The following is a 22,162-nucleotide window of genomic DNA, read 5'->3' as shown; positions in this document are numbered from 1 at the left end:
CTAGTATTCTGCAGCAACCAGGCTTCAAGAGTGATCACTCTTCTGGCTTTCAAATGGTGAAAACATGTCACAGTCTTAACCGCAAATCAGAAATGTTGGTAAATTTAAAAAGGAATTTAAATGTCAGCTTTGACATAGACACAGACTTTATTAATGCCACACTCAGGAAATTCACATGTTACACATGATTTAGCTCACCTGCTAAATCCCCAGAGCAATAACCCCATCAGCATCATTAGCCTGAGTGTTGATCCTCCAGGTGAGCGTTGTTGTCAGTCAAAACCTTTTTGGAAACTCTTTACAAGAATCAATGTAATTATTTGTTTTACTTGAATCAAATGTATTGGTTTATATACCTGAAATAAAACTTTTTTTTGGAAACCCGTTACATCAAATAAAACTTTCTTGGAAAAGCATTGCAAGAATCAATCGAGTTATTTGTTTTTCCCCGTTTCAAATCTATTGGTTTCATTACATCAAATTAAATAATTTTGGAAACCCGTTACATCAAATAAAACTTTCTTGGAAACTCTTTACAAGAATCAATGTAATTATTTGTTTTACTTGAATCAAATGTATTGGTTTATATACCTGAAATAAAACCCTGTACATGAAGTAAAAAGTTTTTGATCTTGTAAGTTCTGGCTTTAATATTTTCAAACTGTGTCTCATGTGTGTGTATTGTGGCTGCTCCATCACAATGTATAATTTGACTTGTGAGGTACACACAACTTTGTAGAAAGCAGCCACAATACACACACATGAGACACAGTTTGAAAATATTAAAGCCAGAACTTACAAGATCAAAAACTTTTTACTTCATGTACAGGGTTTTATTTCAGGTATATAAACCAATACATTTGATTCAAGTAAAACAAATAATTACATTGATTCTTGTAAAGAGTTTCCAAGAAAGTTTTATTTGATGTAACGGGTTTCCAAAATTATTTAATTTGATGTAATGAAACCAATAGATTTGAAACGGGGAAAAACAAATAACTCGATTGATTCTTGCAATGCTTTTCCAAGAAAGTTTTATTTGATGTAACGGGTTTCCAAAAAAAAGTTTTATTTCAGGTATATAAACCAATACATTTGATTCAAGTAAAACAAATAATTACATTGATTCTTGTAAAGAGTTTCCAAAAAGGTTTTGACTGACAACAACGCTCACCTGGAGGATCAACACTCAGGCTAATGATGCTGATGGGGTTATTGCTCTGGGGATTTAGCAGGTGAGCTAAATCATGTGTAACATGTGAATTTCCTGAGTGTGGCATTAATAAAGTCTGTGTCTATGTCAAAGCTGACATTTAAATTCCTTTTTAAATTTACCAACATTTCTGATTTGCGGTTAAGACTGTGACATGTTTTCACCATTTGAAAGCCAGAAGAGTGATCACTCTTGAAGCCTGGTTGCTGCAGAATACTAGGACTACTAGTTCTAGTTCTAGTACTACTGCTACTCCACAAAGCACATTGTTCAGGAATTTCACAAATTTGCTTACGTCTAATGTGTTGGCTTACAGGTAAACTTGTTTTGCAGATGGATAGGATGAAAACTTCCAGCATCACATAATGTTTTCCGATCAATAGGTTTGGAGTAAAAAAGAACTGGACATATATTTGTCTTCTTTGGGCTACTTTTATGTCAAGAAAGTTAACTTATTTAGAACTGTGATCAAGGATAACACATAAACCCTTGCAAATGTGATGGTAAAAGAGTCTAACATCTAGGTGTTACATGGTGTTGCAGGTGATAAAGATCCATAAACTACTTCCATTTGTTTAGAGGTGATTGCCAGTTTTGTTGGGATTTTTAGAGATACAGAGATCCTGTTCTGCTTTACTTAAAAAAAAGAGGATTTTCAGAGCTGTTGATATATTAATCAGTGTTCATAGAAACATGGATCAACCCTGTTTTGACAGTGAGAGTGTTACATTGTGACAGTTTCCATAAAAGTCTGCAAATTCTCTGAACAGGTAGCCATGAAGCAGCCATTTTTTTTAAGATTAATTAAACTTAATATTATTTGTATGGCCATATCACAACAACAGCATAGCCTTAAACCAGGTTTGGAGTAAAGAGAACTGGACATATAGTTTCTTTTTTGGGTTACTTTGAAGTGAAGAAAGTTAACTTGTTTAGAACTGTGATCAAGGATAACACGTAAAACGTTGAACGTTTCAATATAAAAAGTGTACAAACTCCAGAAAAGTGGCAACTGAGGTGGCAAAATTGCAGGCAATTTTCACTTAAGTAGAAGTACAGCTGCTAGTGTCAAAAACACTCGAGTAAAAGCTTGATAAAGTATCAGGTCAGAAATGTGCTCAAATTGAGGAAGTCAAAGTAGTAACCTAACTGAAACTTGTGCTATAATAAAACATAAAATAATATTAGTAGATAGGACTACAAACTTAGTCTGGTGGTAAAAGGCACAAAGGCCTCAGGGGGACATTTGGCAGCCAGGGTTAGAGCTCAGACACCTGGAGCCTGGGGGTTGGGGCTAACAACACTGACTGGTAAAAGAATCTAACATCCAAGTGTTACATGGTGTTGCAGGTGACAAAAAGCCATAAACCACTGTTTAGAGGTTGTTGTGGAAGTTTTCCGTTTAATAAAGCCTGCAGACAAGCGATGAGCGGCAGCTAACATTCTTTAATCAAGACAAAGAACAGAAATCGAGCTTGGTGAGGGACTGCCATCGCTGGGGCAGAGGGTGAGCAGAGTCTCTCACTGAGCCTAGCATGGCTCTCAGTTTTGTCTTTCCCGCAAAGAAAGTTTCACACTGCCTTGCTATCTTTTACAGTGGAGAAAAGACAAAAAGACTCTTCCTGTGGAGTTGTCTGCTTCCCCCCCAACTTCCTTACCAGACCCCACTATCTGTTAAACTGTTTAAATGGAGTGTGAGGCAGACATGCTAAAACAGTGACCTAAAAGCATTACCAATAAACAATGGGATCAATACATAAATGAAAGAAATGCAGCTGATAAAAAAAAGCCATAAACTACTTTCATTTGTTTAGTGGTGATTGCCAGCTTGGTTGGGTTTTTTTGAGACACAGAGAGTGAGAGATCCTGTCCTACATTACTTAAAAAAAAAAAGATATTTTCAGAGCTGTTGATATATGAAGCTCTGAGCATTGAGTGTTGCATTGTGAGAGTTTCAGTAAAAAGCCTGCAAATTATTGCATTTATACTGGAGAGCAAAGAAAAATGAAATTCTACTTGTACTATGGAAAATCAGTTTCATAAAAGCTACATAAACAGAGCTGAAGAAGACTGCGTTTGTAAAACTAGCGGTAACGTCTGAGATTTATAAGTTATAAGACTGTTTCTGCTATCGATACAATTTGTGTTGTTAATCCTGAATGATTCACGGTGACAACATCATAAGAACAAGGTCATTTTACTCCACACACACACACACACACACACATTTGGAAAATCACATAATTTGACCATAAAAATTCCCAGAATAATTAGTATTTGAGATTGCTGAAGCAACATCACTAAAGAAAAATATCCTTGCATGTCACTTTTGTTTAAAAATATAAAAAATGTGAAGTTTTTTTTTGTAAAACATAAAAACAACAAAACTTAAGACCTTAAGAATCTCCTTATGAATTTTGTGAATATCTAGATCATTGGTGTTTGGATTTGAGGGTCAACAGGGCGAACACTGAGGCTGGGTATTAGAAATACAACATGGCAACATGAGACATGTTAACTCTGAGAACACTAACATCTAGATTAAGGTGTGAGAGGTAAAAGCATAACAGAAGCTAAAAAGGAGTTCCTTGTCTCTAGATTAGTTAAAATAAATTGAAAATAAACTGATTTGAACACGTTTGATGCATTATACAAAAAAAGGTTCATGATATAGTTCACATGATCTAAGCAAGAGTGACTCGGAATCTCAAATGTTAAAGTACACTTACTGATTGTACTTTTACTACATGAGCTAATGCAGATGCTCTAAAAGCACGCTGGCTGAAAAAGAACCACACGTTTGGAGAAACTGTGCTGTAACTTCTCATACTGTGAAGTTTTCTGACAAAAGTGAATTGAAAACTTATGCTGTACAGTTTACTAAGGGGTCCTTTGCTGGGCCATGTGCAATTACACAAAAGAACAAGTTAAATTTCACCATAACACTGACTGGAGAAAAGCCCAATTGGGATTCTAATTGAGATTACAACTGAAATCAGTGCTGTGATAGTTAGTTTAAGATCACAACCTGATTTAAAACACAGTCTAACATCAACATTCTTGCCCCTGAAAATAGGTCAGGATGGCCGAAAAATGTACTTTAAAAATGAGATTTTCTTTTTGTTTCATTGGAACAGTAAAGTACCATAACAAAGAAATGAGTACACCTTTGTAGATATCACTGATATGGAGTTTTTCATGTTTTACATACAGACTTTCTCATTTAAACCATGGTGACTTAAAAGTTTAGCAGCAAGACACTTGTTTCCTTTGTTCCATCAAACATTTCTTTCAGCCATCTGTGTTTATCAGAGCGATATGTGACTAATTTTTTATTGAATCACCAGAAAGTACACAAATACAAGATTAAATATTTTATTTATTTATCAAAGATACATAATTACACATTGATACAATGAATAAGGTGTCTATAAAAATTACACATGGTGTAAGAAAAACATTATAACATACAAATAAGTGTTTTAAGATAATCTGACATACTTTAAAAGCATAAGAATAAAAGTTTTTTTTTTTAAATCATGTTCTTTGATGATCACATTACATGTATCACATTTTTTAAAGCATGACGTAGGGTGTTCACAAAAACAGTTTTATGATTACTTTTTCCACAGTGCTTGTATGCCTCTTGCAAAACTATGTACTTATCACCATATGACATAATAACTCACGATTATGCAAGACCAGCCATGAAATGTCCGTCGCTTCATTACAATCATTTGTCCCCGCTGCTGCCCTCAGACCCAGTCTTCTGTACTGTGGGGTAAAATTGCTTTTTTGGTGGTTCATAAAAAATATCTCAAAAAGCGATGTTAGTGAGGGGACCAGAAACACTGGGTTGCAGAGCAACTGGTAAGGACTTGTATATTTCTGGAGAGTCTGCAAAAGCTGTCTTGCTCGTGCTCCTGATTGGATAAGTGGAGCCCGGATCTGATATCTCACTGGTGGCAGCTAAAGGTAGGCATGCCTTGGAGGCGGAGTTGGTCTCGGGCGCAATCTTTCAAACGAGCCTCACGGCATTTCAGGCAACCTCAGGCCGGAAACAACATCCGGTCACTCGCGGTCAAAATCCACGCAGAGCTGGTGTTTCGCAGGGATCAGGTTAACATATCTGGGTCTAAAAATATAAAGAAAAACAACAAGACTTTTAAACCACGCAAACTAGCAAAATATCAAAGGAGCATAACATAACAATAACAAGATGACATGAGATACCTGATGAGGCCATGATAGGTTATGTAGACATGTAATGTGTAAACTTTTACGGGAGTTAAAAGTGGAGCTTATATATATTTTAAAGTGTATTGTACGTGGGATAGGCTCCAGCGCACCGCGCGAGCCTGAAAAAAGGATAAGTGGAGGCGAATGGATGGACGGATGGTGTATTGTATGTGTTACAAACCATTGTGATATTTATTTATTTTTTTAAATGAAAGGATTGACAGAATGGTAAAAAGGAAAATGCAAAAATGTAGTTAGAGAGGAAGATTAACACTTACCGAATGATATGCGGATAAGGAAAGAGACGCAAGTTGCTGTTGAAATCGGCCGCTCCCTATGCGAACTCGCAAGCAGTCTGAGCGGTTCCAGTTGTTGATATGGCTGAAGGCAGGGGTCTTCTGGGACCTCGAGGGTAGTCTTAACCTCAGCGGGAGATCGTAAAAATCGGACCTGGAGCGGATTGGCTAACCGGGGTGCGAAGGGAGCGGTGCAATAGTTATGTGATTGGCAGCGGGGCGAAGTGAGGCGGAGTTGGTCTCCGGCGCAAATTTCGAACGAGGTAAGCAGCGCATTCAGGAGCAGAGCGGGGAGCGAACAAGCAGGAAAAAATTGTGCTCTGCAAGAAGTTGTGGATCGGAGATTAAGAGCGAGGTAGAACTTAGAGTGTGGGTTGAATTTTAGAGCTTGCTAGTAAGAGGAAAGTTTTTGAAGAAAAAAGACTAAGGATTTTCCCTGTTATCGAATATAAGGTTTTTGGGAATAGAGGGGTAGCTAACAAGTTATTCTAGGGATTTGGAGAAATCGCGGAGAATTTTTTTTTAAAAGGAGTTTTGGCTTTGTTTGGCTGAGCATGAAGGGAGCCGCGGGGCGCTGAATTTGAGAAAAAAGACTAAGGATTTTTTCAGGATTTCCCCTGTTATCGAATATAAGGTTTTGGGAATAGAGGGGGTACCCTAACAAGTTATTGTAGGGTTTTTGGAGAAAACGCGGAGGGTTTTTTAAGGAGTTTTACCTGCTTATGTTTCTAAGGAGGGTTAGGGGATCGCGAGTTTTTTCTGAGTATGAGTTTTATTCTAAATCTACAAATGCATATAAATCGAAATAAAGTTTTCCCCCAATGCATGCAGCATGTGTTTGTGGCCACACTGAACGTTACAAAAGCACAAGTTTAACTAAACAATTTTAATATGGTTTAATACATTTTTAAACACATGAGCACGGAGCCCGAGAGAGCACGGTCAGGAGACACGGGCGCGCCCCCGCACGCCCAGAAACACAGCCTCGGGCACGCGCGGGCGCGCGCACACACACACACACTGACCCGCCACCAGATGGCGTTTTTTGAGCATATAATATTAAAAAATAAATTTAATTGCTTAAAGAAATAAAAGAATGCTATTTTGATATATAAGAAACTTTCTAAATAATCAATTATATTTTATGAATATTATATTTTTATGAATATCATATTTTTATGAATATCATAATTTTATGAATATCATATTTTTATTACTTAATTACTTCCTACTTCCGGAGCTCATGAATAATTTAATTACTTCCGGAGCTCCGGAAGTAATTACTTCTGGACTTCCGGAGCTCATGAATAATTAATGACCTGTCAGTTTGACGAAAGGGGTATAATATCACTCTCTTTCCTGTCATCTGCAAGCAACAGGAAGTTCATTAATAAAGGCGGGATGGAGACATGACTGTGATGGTTCTCCTTCATCCAGCTGTTACACACATCTGGGCTCACACGATGAGCCTTTGTCTAATACAGCAGCTGCTCTCTGAACACTTTTCTGAAGAGGAGCTGCACAAACCTTTGTTTGCTTTCTAGAGCAGCGTATCAAAGTCAAACTACCCACTGCTAGCAGCTGTTTCTATCATAGTTTAGGATCCAGATGTGTGAGCTCTAGATTTACACCTCTGATTAAAATACATAGTTAAAAACAGCCAATTGAGTCCAAATGTGTCTTAAACCAGATAAACTGACAGTTACAGCTGAGCCTGTGTGTCCTTGGAGACACTGCTCTGCTACAGAGATGCATTTTAGAAACTAGGAAACATCAAAATCATTTAAATCAGAGAGTTCTTGTTACTAACAGCTCACCTCTCTGCAGCAGAGACTTTGATCTCAATGATGACATCTTTAGACCGGTCACTCTTACAGGACATAGAGCTGGGTGGAGGTCCAGGCGGGTTCCTGTGAATAATGATGGAGCAGTGATGTGAGTGCTGAGCTGTGACATGGAGAAGAGTCATGGACAGTTAGAGATGGTCATCTCACCTCTGAGCTTTGGTCTGGCTCACATGTTCCCCACACAGAGTGCTTTTAGAGGGAGGGACTCCCTCCTCTCTGTCCTCACACTGATCCATGCTGCTCAATTCACATCAGCTCACACACACTTTCTACCTTCACCTGCAGAGGAAACACAAATCATTCATGTGCACATAAACCAAAATCCTCCTTTCATCATGTGTGCTGTCCAAATATCAGCTGAATGCAGTCAGACAGCAGTGTGAGGCACAGGAAGCTGCCATCAGCTGCTCTACTTCTACTATCAGTCCACTAGATGGAGCCATGAAGCACACATGATGCATTCACTGACACACACTGATTCACTGTGACTGGAAGTTTAAGTACATTAAGCCTCCACTCATCTACATTGTACTTACAACCCACTGCCCCCCATCTCCCACCCCCATCAACCTCCTGGGGCCAGGAATGACTGGAACTGAATTGGAAACGGGCGTAATCAAACATAAAGCTGTTATTCTTATCCAACCTGTCTGCCTGGACACAGTTTGCTGACCAATCATGGAGCCTATGATTCGCTTGGACAACAACTTCATGAATGTGGAAATGAAACTGAGTGTCAGCTGAGTGTCGAGCAGAAGAGGAGTCAGAGAAAAGTGACAGAGCTGCTGACTTTACAAAGAAAACTAAAACCATGTTGAAGAGATTAAACAGATAATACAATCTAACAACAACAACACAGCTGCTGCAGACAAAACACATGTATGAGTGTGTGACAGGAAAAGCACTGAACAGAAGTTTACTATTAAAAATGCAGCATGTTGTAAAAAGTTTGGTCAGTGAGACTGAAAAATGGCTGCATGAGTTACTATTGTGAACAAACCCCTATAAGAACCCTGATATTACCTGAATAAGACCAAATCCTGATACGTAGTGCAGACCTTGGTAAGAGATACGGTCCAACTGGAATATAAACCTTTGGTGTGTTTAATCCAGTCAGTCTCTGAGTAACTCCACTCCTCTGCTTTCTGTTGGAAGAGAAACGAAAGTTTGTAGCACGATCCTTTTCCTCAGAGGCCTGTGTTGGATTTATATTACATCTAAGATAAAACATAATTCACAAAGTCTGCTCTGTCCTCCTGTCCTCCCTGCAGTCTCTGTGAGCTCCGCAGAGTGATTATAAAGACCCGGAGCTCAGAGTTTCTCCAACACCGTGGTCAAGTGTGAGCCACGCCTGCCACCCGTTATCTGCCAAACTTGAGCTTCAACGCTAAGTTTTACGGTAGTGCTGCTTCTTATCCCTTTTTGCTGATCACACACATAACAACACACATGATTTTCAGGAAGTTAACAGAAATAAAGCCACAGTGTCATTTGTTTTTCACTCAAGTTGTCTTTTCTTCTTAATTTTTCTGGTAATGCTTCTTCATTCATGATTCATTCAAATCTAAAATAACTTCAAAAAATGTAAAATATTTCTGAAAATCATCTTTTGTAGTTGAAATTCAGTTCTCATTTGGCTCAGCTGCTCTTTCATGCATCCATAGTTTCACCTCAAACTGCTGCTTGAGACACGAGAAATTAAAGAACAACTCTGTTCAAACAGAGAAACATTGAAGGAACTCAATAATGTCATTTAAATGGTTTCAGGTAGGTGTATGAAGGTTCTGTATTAAATCATATATGATAGTTGACATGAAATTCTGAATTCATCTTCTTGGACACCCACACTGCATAATTCTGTAGAAATGAAATTAGTCATTTCTAATCAATTTCAACATCAAATATCATAACATTGCATCAAAATGCATAAAAATGATTCTTGATAGCTGACCTTAAAGTCTCTGTGCATTCTTCCTCTGGGTTACCTTCTCTATATATTTGCAGTTTAACCACCAAAAGCTGCAAGGTTTCAGAGAAATAACAGGAACGTTCTACTCAAATTTAATAGGATTAATTTAATAAACAATAGAAAAAAAACTTTGACAGTTGTCATAAAATTCTTAACAAACTCCTCTTCTGTCTGTAGCTCAGGAGTTAGAGCAGGTCACGAAGTAACTGGAAGGTTGGTTGTTTGATACGAGATACTAACCCCAAGATAGAAAACTCTTCTGCACAGGAAAAGTCCTTGAATAAGTCATTTGTATGAAGCACTTTGAATGCTCAGAGTAGAAAAGCACCATATCAGAACCAGCCTCACCCACTTGTGATGGGTGGGTGGCTGTGGCTCAGGTGGTAGAGCAGATCAGCTGCTGATTGGAAGGTTGGTGGCTCGAACCTTGGCTTCCCCAGCCTGCATGCCAAATATCCTTGGGCAAGATACTAACCCCAAGTTGCCCTCTGATGATTAGTTTGCACTTGTGTTTAGAAGTGCTTGTGTGAATGAGGCCTGTTGTATAGAGCACTTTGAAAACTCCAGGAGAGTAGAAAAGCACTATATAAGAATCAGTCCATTTACTACATGTCCGCAAAGTTTCATCTCCAACCACTGCAATATTATTTGTTAGGATCGCTGTTCTCTCCGGGTACTCCGGCTTCCTCCCACCGTCCAAAGACATGCAGCTTGTGGGGATATTTAGTTGGATAATCCAAATTGCCACTAGGTGTGAATGTGCGAGTGAATGTGAGTGCGAATCGTTGTCTATCCCTGTGTGTTGGCCCTGCGACAGACTGGCGACCTGTCCAGGGTGTACCCCGCCTCTCGCCCTATGACAGCTGGGATAGGCTCCAGCGCCCCCGCGACCCTGAAAAGGATAAGCTGAAGCTGATGGAGGATCGCTGTTTTTTTCCTCAGGGTTTTGTGATGCCTTTTTGTTTTTGAGAGTCTTTTGTGTTTTAGTTTGGCTCTTTGTATATAAGGATGGTTAATAGTTTGCTTTAGGATTTACTATATCCCATGTACCCTGTTTTCATATTGTAGTTTGTCTTCTTGGTTTTGTAACACTAAATATCTGCTTTTGTGATCCCTTTCTGTACTTCAGTTATGTCCCTTTGTCTGTCTTGTCTCTCTGTTTGTCTGTCATTGTCTGATTTCCCCATCTGTCATGTTTCCCATTCACTTATATTTTCCTTTCTGTTTTCTACATGTCTGCGTATGTCTCTGTGTATCATTTCCTCTTTTTTATCGTCTCATGTCTTGTGAACTTAGCTTTGAGTTTTACTTCCCCCATTTGGTTAAAGATTTGTTCCCATCAGTGTCTCAGTCTCGTCTGCATTTATCTATCTCATGTTCCCCTGTCCAGTCTGTTCTCCTCTATGTAATTTAAGCCTTGTTCTCCATGTTTTCCTGTTTTATTGTTTTAACTGTTGCTTCCTGTGACTATTGTAGTTTTCTCCTGCATCATGTCTCTCACCCGTTGCCTCTCGTCTCATTATCCAGTGTGTATTTATTGTCCCCGTCTTCTTGTGTACTTTGTGCTTTCCTTGCTCTGTGTTCCCATGGTTTTGGGGGTGGTGGTGTGGGATTGATTAAGGAAATGGCTGAGTTAATAGGAATGACCAAAATGAGAAAAATAAATCGATCTTCAATAAGAGAAAGGATTATTCTAAGAAGGAATATTTTTGATGGATCAGAATTATATAATGAAATATGAACAAAATCTTTTGTTAATCATTGTTTATTAACTGAACCTTGTTGAATTTGAGTAGAACTGTTTTTTAATTTGGCAGAAACACGGCAGCAGTTTGAAATGAAACTATCCAGGCTGTAGAGCAGACGAGCAAAGTCAAGAATCCACTGAGATTTTCATGACAATAACTAAGAAGGATTTCTTAAATGAATTGTTGATACGCTGTTATAATAATCCACTGAGCTTATTGAATTTGGGGAGAAATGTCCTTTAATGTGCAATCACACAGTGGGCTGAGATGAAACTGCACACAGTGTGGGTGTCCCAGAAGAGAAATCAGTTAAAAATTTAGTGTCAGCAAGAATTTAAAAAATATTTTTACAGATATCAAATTGGTTCTGTTATATAAAACTGTAATTTATACTAGTCAGGTGGATCATCAACGATCATCAATCAGTGCAGTACCAGCAAAATTCAGACAGACACACAAACACACACATGCACAATTTTACTGTCTTAACACAGTATCATAAATCTAATTAGAATATGCTATAGTCCTTTAAATACCAATTTAATATATTTCATAAATATATAACAGCTTTTTTCAGTCTATTGAACAAAAATCCCCAAAGAAGAAGAAGCACTACCATAAAACTTTGTGTAAAAGTGCAAGAAAGTTTAAGAGGCTTACAAATGACGGCTCACATAACTGCGGTGTTACAAGTCAACCTCGTTCATATCTGTCATCATGAACAATGCTATGGTTTGTGGTGGAGCGAAGCTGCACACAGCTGATATTATCAGAAAAAAATACATACTGATTCGATTACCTTCACACGCAGATTCACACAAAGACGACCAGCTGCATCAGCGAAGTTTAGAAGACAGACAGTGAAACTTAAAAAAAGGAAACAGACAGATTTGTGGGAATGCTGGGGCTGGGGAACATCAGTAATTAGAAACACAAAATGTTTCTAAGCATTTGTAAATGTTTGTTGGAGGGTTTAGAGGAGCTGAATCATTTTGTGTGAAAGTTAAAGTCAAACACACTCTTAGTAGAGAGAGACTGTGTCTGCAGATCAAACAGGTCTCACTGTGATGTCCCTTTAGTCAGACTCTGTCTCTGCTACATTAATGGCTGAAAGTTGTCACGTTCTTATTTAGTTAATACTCTTTAAACCAGGTGTACACTTTTAGTTGAATAATTATAGATTCTCTGATGAAGAAATACGGTATATATAAGTAACCTGATGAAGCGGTATCTAAAATGTTTTTATGTTTGACATACCAAGACTGTTTCACACTGCAGGAGTTGCAGATGATAAAACAAAGACTGTAAAGCTAAGCAGTTTGTTTGCTGTTTATCACTGCCTGTCCATTAGTCAAATTAATATTACTTTTATCAAAAATAATTTCCCGTCTGTATTTGGTCTTCCTCCATAGTCGCCATAGTCACATCATTGTGTTTTGTTGATGTTTCCCCTCCTTGTGATTCATTCAGTGTTCCCATGTCTGTTTCGCCCCCGGTCCCTGTGTGTCGAGCCGTGTCTCTTAGTTTGTATCCTGTTTTATTTGGACAGTCTCGTGTCCTGTGTTCAGTGTGTTCAGTTTTGCTTTCTCCTGTCTCATCACATCTAATTTGTCCCTGCTGTGTCCTCATGTGTTTCCACTTCCCTTATCATCCCTCTGTGTATATATTGTGTGACTTTCCTTTTGTTCATTGTCCCTACATTGTTTAGTTTCACTTTAGCCATGGCATCATTATGTTCATTTCAGTCAGCTGTTCCCCTGTGTGTTTCCACTTCCCCTGATCACCTCCTGTCTGTATTTAAGTCCTCTGTCTTTCTTTATTCATTGTCAGGTCGTCTGCGTTGCCTCCCTTCAGGTCTTATCACAGTTGATTCAAAGTTATCACAGTTTTGTCACAGTCAGTTAGTTTTCCTAGTTTGGTTTCAGTTTAGTTTTTGCCACTGCTCATGATGCTTTCATTTTGTATTCACGTTTATAGCCTAAATAAACAGCTTGCCTTTTTTTTCAAAACTTAGTTCTGCCTCCTTCCCTGTCTGCACTTGGGTCCACTTCATCATAACACCGGTGTACCCCACCATGACAGTTATGTCCAAGTTTTCCATGTTCCCAGTGTTTAGTTTCCCCACTTTAGTCTTGGTTAGTTTTCCTTTAGTTTGCTCCTGCCTTTTGTTTTGTTTTGCTCACCAGCCTTGAATAAACGGTTTGCTTTTAGTTAAACTTTTGTTTCCATGCGTCTGCTTCTGGGTCCACACTTCAACCTCCACATAGTCCACAGCCCACACTGTGGCTGGGGTCAGGTCACAGAGTTTTGGACTTTAACTGGCATTTTATGCAAGGTTTCATTTTTTTCCTGGAATTTACTTCCCATGTTTTGCTGGCTGTGTGTTATGACTCTGGAAATTATTCTAAAAAATATTAATTTGTGATTGTTTCATGACCAGATCCTACAGACTCTTTACAGTCATTATGGGATGGTTTTACAGGTGGAGGACACTGATATTTTTCCTCCTCATACCAGTGTCACTACTGGTATGAGAAGAGACCAGTAACCTGTACTTGTATCTGACAAAACAATCAGAAACAGATTTTATAAGGGTGGCCTGAGGGCCTGATGTCCTCTAGCAGGCCCTGTACTCACTGACTGGAACCATGCATGATTGACATTTGCCATAGAATACCAGAACTATCAGGCCACCACTGGCAGACTGTGTTTTTCACCCTGAACACATATGACAGATATGAAAGGGTCCAGAGAAGTTGTAACATCGTTCTGCGTGGCCAGTTTGATAGTGGGCCAGTAATCACCGAAGAGGCATATCAGTGGAGGGAGGCACAGACATCTATGGGCTGGCAGCATCACCCTGACTGCAATTAGGCATCAGGATGAAATTTCTGGACCTCTGGACTGATTACCAAACTCTACGCTGGTGCAGTGGTTGCTCCTCCTGCTGCAGGACAATGACACCAAACACACTTCCAGGCTGTGTGAGGGCTGTTTGACCAAGAAGGAGCGTGATGGAGTGCTGACCAGATGGTCTGGCCTCCACAGTCACCTGACCAAAACCCAGTGGAGATGGTTTGGGATGAGATGGAGCGCAGAGTGAAGGCAAAGGACCAACAAGTGCTCAGCATCTCTGGGAACTCCTTCAAGACTGTTGGAAACCATTTCAGGTGATGACCTCATGAAGCTCATGGAGAGAACGCCAAGAGTGAGCAAAGCAGGAATCAAAGCAAACATTAAATTTTAGTAAGCTCTTTGGGATCCACTAAGGTTTTTGAAATTCCGTCATATTTTGTTTGAGATATCTTTTTTCTCTGCTGATCAAACTGGAGAGTCTCACTGTAATGTGCCGGCGAGTCACACTCAATTTTATTTTTAGTTTGGAAACTGAACAGACTTTCAGTAAAAATAATGATTCAGCAATGTACAATGTTGGGAACTAATACATTTATAACTATTTTCTAAAGGATCATTTAATGCCACTACAGGCAAGCTAAAGTTTAGCTATCATTTCATAATTCCCACAGCAAAAGTAAGGTGACAGGTGACCACAATGTGGCAACAAGACTGAATTAAGACTGGAAACCTGCACCATCATCTCATCCATCCTCTCAGTTTGCAAAGTAGACCTACACCATTGTCTCAAAGGTATACTCTTCTGTTGGATAATTTGTTAGTTTGTTAAAAAACCGACAGAGGAAGCTGTACAAACACATCACATGTCAGTTGTCAGCAGAAGTGTAGAGAGGACAAAATGTAAGCGCTGAGAACTTCAGAATCTGAGATTTGTCCAGATTTATAGAGGAACAGATCAGATTTATTTTGTTTGTGTCATGCTCAGTCTTTCAAAATTAGAAAAGGCAGAATTTGTGTTGTTCAAGCACACTGATTCCACAAAAAGACACAAATGTGAAATTGCCTAGCTAACAGTTACAGAGCTACATGATGATAATTATATGTGAAGACATCTGCTTTTTTAAAATATAGCTCCATGCTTGCATTTACATCTGTGACCATCGGAGGGCAGTAAGCACTCATTAGTCTGTTCCTCTTTACTGATGTCAGTGTTTCTGTCAGTTTAATAATATCTGTGTTCAAATATGTTTCAAATAAGTTCAGTATTCCAACATTGAAATGAACTTCATCAACTCAGCTGAACTGATTTTCAGAGAAACACTGCATACTGATGTCTGTGAAGCTTTGACAGAAAAACAGTTTAAAACATCAAGTGATTGAATCCATGAATCTAAAAATGTGTTTCTGAGTGAAAGAGACAGACATGTACAGACTGAACTATCTGTTCAACAATCAGAGTGTTAAAGGACACTAACATGACACTCTTTAAACTAAACTACACACAGACACACTGAGGAACCACATGAGACTGTAAATCCAGGATAAAGAGGTTCAGTGAATGTGGTGTGGAAGGTGTGGAGGTGGATCAGAGAGTCAGAGGAGACTCTGTAGAAGGATACAGTGCCAGCAGGACAGTCCACACACACTGCTACTCTGTTAGAGACAGAGGAAGAGGAGGAGGAGGAGGAGGAGATGGGTGTTTCTCTGTTATTGTGCCACACAGAGGAATAATGATCACAGCATAAAAGACTCCAGGACTGATCATTTCCACCAAACACACACTCATCACTCCTTCCTTTCCTTTTGATTCCTCTGTAACTCACTGATATCCAAGCCTCTCTCGTCCACTCGACCTCCCAGTAACAGCGACCAGTCAGACCATCTCTACACAGCAGCTGTTCACAAACATCGAATCTGTCTGGATGATCAGGATATGACTGAACCTCCTCCACACGTGTCACCTTCCTGTTGTTGTCAGACAGTTGGAGGTTTGTGTTCACTGTGTTTGTGTTGATTGTGAGTTGACAGGAATCTGATGGAGAGAACAAACACAATCCAGCTGCAGTTATTGATCCATCATCTGTTCATTGATTGACCCTTTGATGATGACTCCTGACATCAGAATGATGAAGATGGTTGAATGTGTGCTGCTTTGTTTTCATGAATCCCATTAAAAACACACTTACACTTCCTCAGACCTGGTCTCAACCATCGGACTCCAGCAGGCTCCACCCTGAAAGGAGGAGGGGGGTCAGAGCAGCACAGTCAGCATGCACACATGGACATTACATGGCTCTCACACACACACTGTTACACACTGATAAAGGAACAGTCCAACATTTTGACACAGAAATGTTTAAACTTCAAAAGAGCAAAACTCATAATCACATCACATTTAATCTCCTTTATTAATCACGATGTCCAGGGAGCATTGACATGTGCCACAGTCAAGGTTCAACCAGTGTTGGGAAGGTTACTTTTAAAATGTATTCTATTACAGAATACAGAATACATGCCCCAAAAAGTATTCTGTAACGTATTCCGTTACGTTACTCAATGACAGTAACGTATTCTGAATACTTTGGATTACTAATATATTATCATTCTTTTTACAACAACATGAATGTACTGTTGCTGTGTGATTTATTACTATTACTGAAGGTCCGCGACTCCGAACTGTAGTAAAGGGACCTCTGACTAATACAGCGGGGTCCCTGTCGGCTCGTAGCCGAAAAATAGCTTTACTTTGTTGTGTGGGTCAACTTTTCTTGCGAGAGACAGAGAGAGGCGTTGAAAGACTGCTCCAACGGAACTTATTGTTTTCGGAGGAAAACACTAACACGGTGTACAGTCGAGTCTTAATAGTTTACTTACAACTGGGCTCATCAGGCACTCTTCTTGGCTGAAGTGGTTATTATTATATTTACATGCTTCCAGCTCCCGTTTTTGCTCGATGACAGCTCGTACCTTTCCACTCCCCTTTTTCTCCCTCCTCGCGCTCACAGACCCATAACGTGTATGGCAGTCCATTCTCCCAGCAGCACGGACTACACTGAACATGATGATACATTCTTTAGAGCTATGCTTGTAGCATTCTGCCTGTTAGCTTAGCACAACAACAACAACAACAACGAAAAGGCGCTTTCTCACCCAGGAAACACACAGTCGCAGAGAGAGAGAGAGAGTGTCGCCCTGTAACCATGGCAACGGTAACGCTGCTGCCTGGAACAACAGAACGTAGCTGTCAAACAAAACCCAAACAGTCCTGACCCGCGACAAAATGAAACAGGGAAGTACCGCAGTGTAATCCATTTATTTCAACAAAGTAACTGTATTCTGAATACCACCTTTTTAAACGGTAACTGTAACGGAATACAGTTACTCATATTTTGTATTTTAAATACGTAACGGCGGTACATGTATTCCGTTACTCCCCAACACTGGGTTCAACACACTGTGACATTCATGCTGTCAGGGAGTGGCTGCATATTAAATGTAAAGACTGGGACTGGGTACAAAAACTGATTCAGTACAGGTAGAGTGCAGCAGCCAGTGCATCACATATTTTGAGCTAATGCAGCAGTCATCACACCACATACTGCTTTCTATGTAAAGGAGCCTTCATTCTCACATTAGGGCTGTTTGTGACCATAAAGTCTGTCTCACAAGGGCAGCCACTGGTCCAGGCGAGGATGACTCCACAGTGGGATGTCTGAGGGTGCAGACATGGGTGAAGTTAGGACCAGGTGCCAGTGGACCTGTGGACCTCTGGAGATAGGAGTTATTGTTTCACTCCACCAAAAGCAGGAGAGAAAGATGTTTATTAATAATCCTTCTAATTAATAAATGTAGAGCAAATTTGTTGAAGGTAAACAAACATAAATGATGGAAACAGCATCAACCAATCACAATGCTGCACTGCAGGAGGAGGTTGTGATTTGATGCATGTGATGAATATATTTATTTCTTGTTCTCCAAACAGGAAAATTATCTTTTATTTTTGCATATTTATACTAACATAAGTGCATTTAAAGGCTCGTCATCTTTATTTATTCAGAAATGATATCAAACAATAAAACAGGGAAACCTTGAATTAAATGACACAATTCTTGGTCATTGATGGTTACAGCTAACAGTGTCTCTGGGACCACTTTTGACAGCATTTGACTGAAGTGCTGGTTGGCTGCAGGACCACCATGAAGGCTCTTTCTGGAGCTCAGTGCTGCAACACATATCCTGCAGTGCAGGCTGCAGGGTACCAGGACCAGTGGTTGTTAATGCTACATCCACTTTACAGTCAAAAACACCCACTAGTCTGATTTTGTCCTTTGAGACCCCATACAGACATCTACTGTTTAAGTTAGACCAGAATGGTAAAAATGTTCCTATATGTGTGATTGTTCAAATAACACTGGTTTCCAGCATTAAGTAATCAGACAGAGCCAGTTTCCTCATCTATCACACACTGTTTGTGGCTGTAACGGCCATCTACATACCTCAGAGTGTCCAGTCTTAGCTGCTCAAGCATCTTCACTCCTGCCTCTCCTGGGTTATTGTAGCTCAGGTCCAGCTCTTTCAGATGGGAAGAACTGGAGCTAAAAGCTGAGACCAGAGACTTGCAACCTTCCTCTGTGATCAGGCAGCCTGACAGCCTGCAGACATGACAAATACTCTTAGAGAAGAGAGAAATAGCTAAATGCAAACAGGAAATTGCAGCCAAAAATGAAACAGGAGTTAAAAATGGCCATTGGTCAATCTAAACCTTAGACTGTAAACCTCTAAACCTCATCTACTGAACATTTTAAGAACGCTGACCTGAGTGTTTCCAGTTCACAATATGGACTTTTCAGTCCAGAAGACAAAACTTTCACTCCAGAGTCCTTCAGGTCATTGTTACTCAGGTCAAGCTGTCTCAAACTAGAGGGCTGGGAGCTGAGTAGTGAAGACAGAGTTTCACAGCTTCCCTCTGAGAGATTACAGACACTCAATCTGAAGAGACAACAATGAGAAAAATAACAATGTTAAACTTTCTGGTCTGAATCTTTGAAAAATACATGATCTAAATAAAATATCATCTCTATAGAGGTTAAATCATGTGGAGGGTTAATTAATCATCAATAATAAATCAATTAGTCATCATCAAATAATTAATTAAACGTCATTAATGAATTAAGTTCAAAATACTTAATAAATTAAATATATACATTACTGATTTAATGCCATGTAATTTCCAATAAATTAATTAGAAGTTTAGTGTTTTTTTAACTATATTTAATTAATCACTTACTGACACATTTAATTATATATTTAAGAATCTATTTATTTAATTCATTTGGGCCCTTCTAGCCCTGCAGCTGTGCATGTGCTTACATATCCGCTGGTATGTATCCTACAGGTATTCTCACAGCAGTGCTCTGAACATTAAATGACCAGCAGATGTCAGTTCTTCATATAAGCAGTTAAACGAGGCTTTGTGTGATCTGCCTTTGGGTGAAGCAACAAAGCAGGAAAAATTGGACACATTCACAGAGCTTTACCACACCATCACTAGACAACAATGGAATTATTTTAACTAAAAACAAATAATCAGAAAGTCTTCTGCCTGGTCTCGTACCTCTGTGTTTCTGTAACATGAATAATGAGCTGAAATCTCCTCACGACACCACCGATCAGCTCGAAGGGCCCTCGAGTTTACCTGCATGCATCCTGTTCACCTGTCAGCTGTTTACCACCTGCTGCTTATTCAGCAAACACGCCCACATTACCTGGTGACAGTCACAGTTTAATGCGGGCCGCTGTTTGTCAATATAAAATAATTTAGTTCCAATATTGTGCACACAATTTGCAAATGCACCGTATTTTACAGACCATGAGGCTCACTGGATTATAAGGCGCATTAAGCGAAACAAAAATGTCGCATAAGCCAAACTTTACTCAGCTCATTCTTCTTGCTTCCTCCACTTCCGTACCATTGATTCATTCATGTTTAATTCTCTCACAGCTGCTTTATTCCCATGTTGGGAAGGGCGATGGACACTAAGATAACTACAGAATACTTTATAAGTGAACCTGATGCTTTAATAAGGATTTGGGCTATTTGCATTTAAATCAAATAGATTTATTGACAGACATCAATTAAATAAGTAAACTTGTACCTCAGTAATATAGTTCTGCCACTTAACTGCTCTAATGACTGGAAATCTTACAGTCACTTACTTCACTGATTTGCTGATTTGCTGATTTGCTCCTGAGCAAATCAGTTTGTTTTAGATTAAAGTTGTTTCATAACTGCATCATTTTACTGAAGTTTAATGTGTCAGCGGAGCACATGTGGAACTGAACCATTCGCTTGTCTTAATTATCTGATGTTTATATGTGTTACACTTTTTTAATCTTTAATTTTAAATTGAAACTAACATTTAAAAACATTTGGTATAATGTGGAAAGAGGAAGAGTATTTCCAGCAGGAGCAGAAACGTCTGACTCAGCATGACGATGCTGTTGTTGGATACTGAAGAGCTCAGCCTGTCAAGACAGGATTAGATTATCGTTTTTAAAAATCTTTATTCAATTATATTTTGAGGCCAGTTATCTGGTATCATTTTTGGAAGTCTATTAACCCTTTACAGCCGATCGGAGCGGGAACGCTCTGTTTTGCGTAACTATTTTTAAATCCCAGTAGCTCTGGAACCACGTAAGGTAGCGCAATAATTTTTTTTGCATATGAAACCGGAGGAGTTGTACTCACATCTGATGCCATCAGCTTGTCCTAGGTCGCGGTTTCCTTCCACATAAAGCTTTGCAAAAACTGCATAAAAAGTGCTTGCAGGAACAAAAACATAATATTCCAGAAACAGGCTGTGCCGATCCAATCAGCTGTTCATAACACTTCCTATGTTGGAATAGACGTCAGCGCGAACTTTTGCATTTCCGCCATTACCTGCTCGAAACCGGAAGTGACGTCATTTTCGCGGAAATGTAGTCTTTTTTTATGATCAGGGCCTCAGTGCATATACTGGTCTTTTTAAAAGTTATCTTTGACTTTATGACTTTCTGTGTCGTTTCTGGGATGCTTAGACTCATATGGCACTGCTGGAAATAGTTTATTTTGATGGATATGCTGCTTTTTTGCAAATTTGCAGTATTATATTTATTTTCGTTTTTCCTGCAGTGTATAAAAATTGGTGTATTTCAAAAAGAAAACTATGAAGACACTCAAAATAAATTTCCTGTGGTGGGAAACTATTTTGTGCAACTTTTTTGTATTTACAGTTTTGAGGGATAAGCCTCTTAAATTTCTCTAACTACAAATATATGTTAAAAAAGCAAAAACGATTTTCAATTTTTTTTTAGTTTATTGACCTTTTTTGCAATTTATGTAATTACTATGCACTTAATGAATACATATTATTAAAATCTGGGCTATAATGGTTGTATTGATGTATAGCAACTTGAAATGCTCCCAAAAGTGGCTCCACGGCAGGTAAAAATATCAGAATCAGAATCAGAATGGGGTTTATTGCCAGATGTTGAGGTTTACAACATTAGGAAATTGCTGCGGTGCTTCAGTGCAAACAATAAGAATTAAAGTGCTATGTAGAAAGAAAGAAAGATATGTGCATGAGATATACATGAGATATATACATGAGAATAAGAATTATGAGTGCTACATAGAAAGATATATACATGAGTGCAGGTGGTGATCGGTGCCAAACATGAAATGATGCAGTGACACAGCGTAGGGTCATGTGTTAGTGGCGGGGACAGTCATGTGGTTATTGTTCATGTGTCCAACAGCAGAGGGGAAGAAACTGTTCTTATGGCGAGAGGTTCTGGTGCGAATGGACCGGAGCCTCCTGCCTGAGGGGAGCAGGTCAAACAGACTGTGTCCAGGGTGAGAAGGGTCAGCTGAGATCCGAGCTGCACGCCGCAGTGTCCTGGAGGTGTACAGGTCCTGGAGAGATGGGAGTCTGCAGCCAATCACCTTCTCAGCA

The 22,162-nt window shown here is 39.3% G+C and overlaps 2 protein-coding genes and 3 long non-coding RNA genes across 5 annotated transcripts in view; 1 reads left to right on the top strand and 4 right to left on the bottom strand.

The window, feature by feature from the left end:
* Positions 1 to 22,162, bottom strand: part of LOC145425144 (NACHT, LRR and PYD domains-containing protein 12-like) — a 596,587-nt gene that overhangs the window by 57,337 nt on the left and 517,088 nt on the right. The window lies entirely within an intron of this gene.
* Positions 1 to 22,162, top strand: part of LOC145425215 (uncharacterized) — a 58,957-nt gene that overhangs the window by 14,514 nt on the left and 22,281 nt on the right. The gene's annotated exons all lie outside the window — the stretch shown is intronic.
* On the bottom strand, positions 4,575 to 6,326 carry LOC145425188 (uncharacterized). The gene is made up of 2 exons (XR_013905849.1): positions 5,731 to 6,326; positions 4,575 to 5,348 (listed from the first exon to the last, which is right to left on the bottom strand). It is a non-coding gene; the product is annotated as an uncharacterized LOC145425188 (long non-coding RNA).
* On the bottom strand, positions 7,566 to 9,214 carry LOC145425205 (uncharacterized). The gene is made up of 4 exons (XR_013905870.1): positions 8,834 to 9,214; positions 8,619 to 8,740; positions 7,743 to 7,874; positions 7,566 to 7,658 (listed from the first exon to the last, which is right to left on the bottom strand). It is a non-coding gene; the product is annotated as an uncharacterized LOC145425205 (long non-coding RNA).
* Positions 15,361 to 19,189, bottom strand: LOC145425172 (stonustoxin subunit alpha-like). The gene is made up of 4 exons (XM_080298168.1): positions 18,984 to 19,189; positions 18,665 to 18,820; positions 16,355 to 16,401; positions 15,361 to 16,200 (listed from the first exon to the last, which is right to left on the bottom strand). The coding sequence occupies exons 2-4, from the start codon at positions 18,694 to 18,696 to the stop codon at positions 15,659 to 15,661; spliced, it is 621 nt and encodes a 206-aa protein (XP_080154294.1). The 5' UTR covers positions 18,697 to 18,820; positions 18,984 to 19,189; the 3' UTR covers positions 15,361 to 15,658.

Source organism: Astatotilapia calliptera, chromosome 3, assembly GCF_964374335.1.
Source record: "Astatotilapia calliptera chromosome 3, fAstCal68.1, whole genome shotgun sequence".
Lineage (NCBI taxonomy): Eukaryota > Metazoa > Chordata > Actinopteri > Cichliformes > Cichlidae > Astatotilapia > Astatotilapia calliptera.
Note: the sequence above shows the minus strand (reverse complement) of the source record. Positions and strands in the feature narration are given on the sequence as shown.

Excerpts from the sequence above, each read along its gene's own strand:
- LOC145425172 (XM_080298168.1), bottom strand. The coding sequence starts at position 18,696 with ATGCTTGAGCAGCTAAGACTGGACACTCTGAG. Across the intron at positions 16,402-18,664 it reads CTAAGACTGGACACTCTGAG|GGTGGAGCCTGCTGGAGTCC; the intron begins GTATGTAGATGG and ends TCCTCCTTTCAG. Across the intron at positions 16,201-16,354 it reads GAGACCAGGTCTGAGGAAGT|ATTCCTGTCAACTCACAATC; the intron begins GTAAGTGTGTTT and ends TCTCTCCATCAG.